The 7,522-nt window shown below is 39.2% G+C and overlaps 1 protein-coding gene across 1 annotated transcript in view; it reads left to right on the top strand.

The window, feature by feature from the left end:
* The first annotated feature begins 432 nt into the window (after window positions 1-432).
* ank2b (ankyrin 2b, neuronal) overlaps window positions 433-7,522 on the top strand; it is a 399,789-nt gene continuing 392,699 nt past the window's right edge. Inside the window, exon 1 of the mRNA XM_060826565.1 lies at window positions 433-573. Within this exon, the coding sequence (XP_060682548.1) occupies window positions 445-573 (129 nt within the window). The 5' untranslated portion in view covers window positions 433-444. The remainder of the gene's footprint in view (window positions 574-7,522) is intronic.

Genomic DNA, 7,522 nt, shown 5'->3' with positions numbered 1-7,522 from the left:
CTGCACCATTTCTCAGCACGTCGTGAGGTGTAGCTTAAGCTGGAAGGATTTTCCCCATCTCCCACCCCCCCCTCATTTCCATGAATATGGGTCCTGCCTGCTTTAGTCGGGGGACAGAGCCAGTCCCAGGGTCCCAGAAGGCCCTGTTTTAACATTATGTGCTCAATGATATGTTCGTAGTCTGTTTGCTTTTTACCTATTGCAGCTCAGAGGAGAGCAGGTCTCAAACTTGCTTCACATTCTTAGGGAAGATGTGGCTGTCGAACTGAATTGCATTTTGAATTAAGGGCACGGGCAAAATTTTTTTTTGAGAGGTGACCTTTCCAGGTGGATTGCTGTTCTTGATTCCTTCCTCTTTGCACTGTCCTTGGTAACAAGTCATTCAAATTTGTGGTTGAGGGGGACTTGAATTCTTAAACGGGGTCTTGGCATTTCCCTTCTGGTATGGCTCACGCTGCAGCTCACCTTAAAAAAGCCCGGGACCTTGATCACGAAGAGAAAGAGAAGGAAAAAGAAAAAGAGAGGAAGAGGCAATCGAGGAGAAGCAGTGAACGGTTAAGCCGTAAACGTAAGGTATGCCACCTTACCAAAAAATATAGTAGTACTGTTTTAAAACACTTGCTATACGTGACTCTACTCAGCAATGATTATAGATTCGCTGCATTGTGGTACCTTGCCAGCCCTGTCAGAATACCACTAAATTTACAAACCTGTTCTCACTCAAGGATCTATCAGTAGGCTTTCTACTGTAGGATACACAACCAGATTTAATTAACTCGATTAAAAGCCCTCCCTTTACTGTTGATTGTGATGCAGACTGCAGCAGTGATTTGTTTTCATGTGTTTGTGATGCGTACTTATTTCCGCATTTGAAAATGTGTATGAGTGTGTGATTCCTCCATCACCAGCATATACAGAGATACGACCTAGCAATGCCTTTTTGCAGCAAACAGAACCTGCAATAAACTGACCAGCTGCTGGTGCTATGCTGAGAGATTGCCTCTATACATTGTGCAAACAGATGCAATATGGTAGCAGACGTTTAAAAAAAAATGGATTATTTTAACCATTTGTATGGTGATGCCTAAACTAGCTACATCTCTTAACAAGTGGATTTGTTGTTGTTGATTCTAGTCACTGGCATCATTTAAGCAGAGCTGTACTGAACCATCCAGAAGTGACTGAGGTGCTGCAGTTTCATAAGGCAGTGCGAAGGCTTTTCTGCAGTAGGGATCAAACACTGTTTTAGGAGTACCTATTGGGCTTTGCTGTAATTGGAAATCTTGAATGGTTTATTTTTCTAATATTCAAAGACATCAGGATTTAGGATTATGTTAATTTGGTTGCTGTGAAAAATGTCCTGGATTTTGGGCAATGTTCAGCAATGTTATAAACAGGCAATAGCAGGCTGCCTGGAGTTGCTTGGATTTTCTGCAGTACCTCTTTCAATCAAAGTGAATGTTTATTGATAGTCATTTTTAAACTAAAGTAAATGCATTTTAATATAGAGCTGATTAAGAAGGTTCTCGATACTTTACTTGTCACATTGGGTAATGCCAAAGTGTTTTTTTTAAATTAAAAAATTATTTGAATTTATTTTTATATTGAATTCAAAATGAGGCCTGGTTAAGCATTACATTCTCTGTGCTCAGAATAATGTTTTGTTTAATTTGCAAAATATTGACTGATTCAGTCCAATCAACAGGTTATAAATTTATTTTTGTATATTAGATTGTACAAGAAGCTGAAAGTGAGTTTGGTGCATCCATTGGTCCTTCCAGTACTTGTGTTTGCCAAATAGCACCACTGTATGCAAAGCAATCAGTGCCTGCAAGTAAGGGAAGTAATTCTAAAGGAGACGTTGTCTAAAACTGTAAAAAAATTCTATACTAAAGATTGCTGGAGGATCCTCTAGAATTGAGGTGAGTTCTGCATTCTATTCCAAGCAAAGGACCTGACATCAGAAAGGGTTTTCTTTTGGAGTTGGGGGAGGTAGGGGTATTTTGTCACAATAGGCCTTAGAGAAAAGTTGCAATGTCAATCGACATTAATTCTAGTAGGTATAAACCTCTCCAGTTTTGATTCATAAAACCAGAGAGGAACTTGGTGCAGCACTTGTTTAGACTATCCCTTCAAGTTTTAGCTCAGGCCTCTGGGTGGCTCTTTTGCCCATCAGATCAGTGGGGCATATCCAGGGGAAATCCCAGGGTTCCCCCCAAAAAGTTGCCTTTTTAAGTAATCTAGAGGTCTCAGCAGAAATTAGAGTTCCATTTAAAGTGGTCAAAAAAAACTTAAAATTTAAGAAGGAAAAGTATGATTGTTTTCCCAATAAAAACCTATTTACTTCATTTGGAGCTGAAGATTTGCCTGATCATCCAATTTCTGACAATATATTACAGATTCAGAAACAGTTATGAATTAAATGTACTTGGAGGAGAAATATTGAAATTTCAATCATTTCAAATCTAGTGTCTCCTATGAAAATACTTAGTATTACCCAGAATGGTTTCAAGATCAGTGTGCTTTTATTAATCATTACTATTTAGAGGATCGTCAAGGCCAGGAACAATTCCAATGCAGAATGTTTTATTCAATTGTTTTGTAATAATTCATTATTTTGATAGTCTGTTGTATGCGTGGTTGGTTAACCTGTCCATGAGATTAACAAATTAATTTAAGTCAATGATACATTTTCCATGTAAGAGAGATACCCACATTGTATTTGATGCTTGTTAAATGGTTAGATATTGCTTATTGAAAGAGTCCACAGTGCCCAAGAGTGTAAGTGAATATATAATGACCTATTGGTGCACTTGGGTCCCTCATCTAGTAACTGTTTGAACTTGAATATTTACTTCTATTAAAGAGTGGTGATATTTCTGGATCTCAAATCTGTAGTGGTTTGTGTGTGTCTGAATCCATAGAGCTGTGATAATAGGTGTCTGTCCAAACCCAGTATGGTTGAGTGCATTTTCTTTCCTATCGGAATTTGAGATCTAAATGTTGGTTTTAACTTGTAGTTTCCCGAAAAGAGAAATGTCTCCCATAATTTTGTGTCCTGAAATGTTTTATACTCTGGTAACAGTGGACTGAACTTTATGGTCCCTCCTAATGTATTTGAAGCAAGGAGACTTTTAAATATAGCAGGTGGCCTTCAGACCAGGCCAACATTATGGTGAGTTAGGAGGCCGTCTTCCTCAGGTATGTTGAGGTCTGAAATCACTTTGTACAGTCTATTCTGTCATTAATAATCACATTACAAGCTTTTCAGTTATGCTTTCCATTGTAATGAAACCACTTTCCAATTATAGTTTATACTTTTTGTAATCAACCTCTTTGGACACATATTACACAATTTCAGGCAGGAGAGACTTCAACCTGAAACTTCTGGCCCAGAAGTAGGGGCACTACCTCTTCACAAAATCTAGCAGAATCTATCTCAATGTTTTGTTCCTCCAGTGAGAGTTGGGCCTTTCAAATTCATGACTTCTGCCACCTAGAAGGACAAGGGCAGCAGATGCATAGGAACACCACTCTTAAGTCTGAATCTTGATTTTGAACGATATTACATTCCTTCACTGTTCCTCGGTCAAATCCTGGAACTCATTTCCTAATAGCATTGTGGATGTCCCTGTTTCCCAAGGACTTCAGCAGTTCAAGAAAGCAGCCTGACTGACATAAAGAAATTGTTCTGCTAGACTTGGCTATACATCTGTATAGCTCAAACATTCCATTGATAAAGGCTTTATTTTTAACAATGGGATTGAAATGCATTGACTCCATTAGTTAGCTGCCTCAGGTAATTTGTGAAGGCAGTACTGGTGGTTTTGCAAAATAAGCTATGAAAGGTCAGCACTTTGAAGTAAAATCTGACAAAAAGAAATGATCTTTTGGATGCAAAATTATAAGGAAGCAAAATAGAAGCAGGTTGCGGAACTACAAATCTTCTCCTTTTTGTGAAAATAATCAAACTGCATTTAACACTTAAAGGACTGCTAGGAACCTTTTGAAACCTACTTTTGTCTAATATTGAGAATGTCTTCCTTCTCTACCAGAGTTTCAGCGGAGGGAAAGAATATTTTTATTGACCATTTGTTAGTTAATAGCAATAGATTAAATTCAAATCAGTAAATATTTTCCTGATGGCCTCAACATTTGTAGAAAAGGTGCATTGCATGAACTTGTAAAATATCTGAAAACAATTTATCATAAGTTATAGTTGATCATCTGAAAACGGAACAGGCATGTAAGAAATATTGTTGAAGTCTTGTTAATCATATTAGCATGAGGAATAGGGTTTGTGGATCCTTTTGCATGGAAACCATTTGTGTTTTCCTTAAGTTAGAAATAACTCAAAGCAAGTGAATTATATCTAAATCTATGTATAAGCAGAGATGCTATTGTCCAAGGAATTTATTTCCTTCATATAAAATTACAGAATAATTATTTTAATGAACCATCTTTTCAAAATTGTCAGAACCTGCCAAATTGTTAAACAATGTTCCTTTCACAATTTTTGCCTGGAAAAAAAATATATCCTTGAGTAATAGTGGGTCACAATTGAAGTGCAAAAGGGTGTTGCTGTCTAAAGGAAATAAGGATATTTTCTCACCATTATATTTGACCTGACCGTATACTTGTTTTTTCACATGAAACTCACAGTTGGTTACTGGCTGAAATGCCATCCCCTCACCCTCCCATTTAACTTTGGAGAGGTGCAGATCCATATGCAGGGCATGAAAAGCTTGTGCACTCTTGTTTTTGGACATTTTGGGTGGAAGTTTACTAAGGTATTCTTGCCTGCTGATTGGCGAGAAATGGTGAGACACCCACATTGCCTCTTTTTGTCAAACCATAAGCAAATCAGACATGGTAAGGCCACAGCAATCGTCTGCCTGGAATCAAGTCCCTGTGAGTAGGACAGGGTCAGCAACACTACAGGGGATGTGGTGGACTTTGCAGGAAAAATACTTTCTAGAATTTTAGGACTGCAGTGTGAACCAGGCCACAGATAAGTCATGTGGAGGGAGATGGTTCACAAGATGAAAGCTGGGATTGGGAGGTGTTGGTGGGAGAGAGGCGGGGAGGCAGATAGACAGATATACAACTATTTCTTACCACTGTTGAGTTGCTCAATCTGGCACTGATGGGGAACCAAAGTCACTCACCCTTGGGGATGACAAACTGGCCACAGGTCTCTCATGATATTATAAACCTCTATAAGATCACCCCTCAGCCTCCGAAGCTCCACGGAAAATAACCCCTGTATATTTGCCCTTTCCCAGTATCTCAAACTTTTCAACCCTAGCAACATCCTTGTAAATCTTTTCTGAACCTTTTCAAGTTTCACAACATCTTTCCTAAAGCAGGGAGACAGAATTGAATGCAATATTCCAAAAGTGGCCTAACTAATGTCTTGAACAGCTGCAACATGATCTCCCAATTCCTATACTCAGTGCACTGACCAATAAAAGCAAGTCTACCAAATGTCTTTTTCATGATCCTGTCTACCTGCGACTCCATACTCAAGGAACGATGAACCTGAAGTCTAAGGTCTCATTGTTCAGCAACAAGCCACAGGAGCTTAACATTAAGTGTATAAGTCCTGCTTTGATTTGCCTTTCCAAGCAGCAGCACGTCACATTTATCTGAATTAAACTCTCATCAGCCACTCCTCGGCTCATCGTCCCATCTGATCAAGATCCCATTGTACTCTGAGGTAACCAGCTTAGTTGTCCATTATACCATCAATTTTGGTGTCAGCTGCAAACTTACTAACAATACCTCCTATCTTCACATTCAAATCACTTCTGAAAATGATGAAAAGTCATGGACCCAGCATAGATCCTTGCAGCACACTGCTCCACAGCACAGGCTCCAGTCTGAAAAGCAACCCTCCACCATTGCTGTCTGTACCCCATCTTTGAGCCAGTTCTTTATCCAAATGGCTAGTTTTCCCTATATTCCATGTGATATAACCTTGCTACAATGTGCAACTTTGTCAAAAGCTTTCATAGGATCCTTGGGTTTATAAATAGAGCAAAGAGTATAAAGGCAAAGTAGTGATACTACATCTCTATAAATCATTGGTCAGACCAATTTAGAATATTGTGTTCAGTTCTGGGTAACTTATTTAAGAAAGGATGTTAAGCCCTGGAGACAGTTCAAAGGAGATTTACGAGAATGATATCAGGAATGAAGGATTTTAGATACAAGTTAAAAGTTAGCATGTTTGGGCTTGTTTTCCTTGGTCCAGAGAAGATTAAGAGGCAACCTTGTTAAGATGTTCAAAATTGAGAACAATTTTGACAGGGTAAAGAAGAATATTTTATTTCCACTAATTGGTATATCAGTAATCAGGGGTCACAATTTCAAGATTATCACAATGAAATGTGGAAGTTCTTTACTCAGAGTTGTTAGGATTTGGAATATGTCGCCTGACAGAGTGGTGGCGGTGGATTCCATTTGGAGGTTACAAAAGAGAGCTAGATGTACATTTGAAAGTATGAGGTTAGAGGGATTTGGGAGATAGAAATGAAGAGTGGGAATAGCTGGATAGCTCTTTCAGGAGTTGGCACAGATAGAGTCGTTGAGATGTACAGCACAGAAACAGACCCTTTGATGCAACCCATCCATGCTGACCAGATATCCTAACCCAATCTAGTCCCACCTGCCAGCACCCAGCCCATATCCCTCCAAACCCTTCCTATTCATATACCCATCCAAATGCCTTTTCAATGTTGCAATTGTACCAGCCTCCACTACTTCCTGTGGCAGCTCATTCCACACACGTACCACCCTCTATGTGAAAAAGTTGCCCCTTAGGTATCTTTCCCTTCTCACCCTAAACCTGCGCCCTCTACTTCTGGACTCCCTGACCTCATAGAAAAGACTTTGTCTATTTACCCTAACCATGCCCCTCACGTTTCGCAACATCTTTCTGATAGGAAGGAGACCAGAATTGCACACAATGTCCTGTACAGCTGCAACGAGACTCCCAACTCCTGTACTCAATACTCTGACCAATAAAGGAAAGTATACCAAACGCTTTCTTCACTATCTTATCTACCTGTGACTCCACTTTCAAGGAGCTATGAACCTGCATCCAAGGTCTCTTTGTTCATCAACACTCCCTGGGACCTTACCATTAAGTGTATAGGTCCTGCTAAGATTTGCTTTCCCAAAATGCAGCACCTCGCATTTATCTGAATTAAACTTCACCTGCCACTTCTCAGCCCATTGGTCCATCTGATCAAGATCCGTGATGGTTCAAATAGTCTCCTGTTCTATAAATTTCTGTGATTCCATCTCAGCATACTTCAATTATTTACTCACCAAATATGCACAAACGTTAGTCAAAGCTTTAACCATCTCTAGGCAAAAAGATGGGCAATCAAAATCAAAAGGCTGCATTTATGACCTAAGTGGCTATAAGCTTGAATAAACAATACTTCAGTGATTGAATGCCTTCATTCAAACAGTGTAGACTTATTGTCCACACTTCCTACTGAATGGAATGGTC

This window comes from Hemiscyllium ocellatum, chromosome 1 (assembly GCF_020745735.1).
Source record: "Hemiscyllium ocellatum isolate sHemOce1 chromosome 1, sHemOce1.pat.X.cur, whole genome shotgun sequence".
In the NCBI taxonomy this organism is placed as follows: domain Eukaryota; kingdom Metazoa; phylum Chordata; class Chondrichthyes; order Orectolobiformes; family Hemiscylliidae; genus Hemiscyllium; species Hemiscyllium ocellatum.
This window is presented reverse-complemented; position numbering and strand designations above follow the sequence as displayed.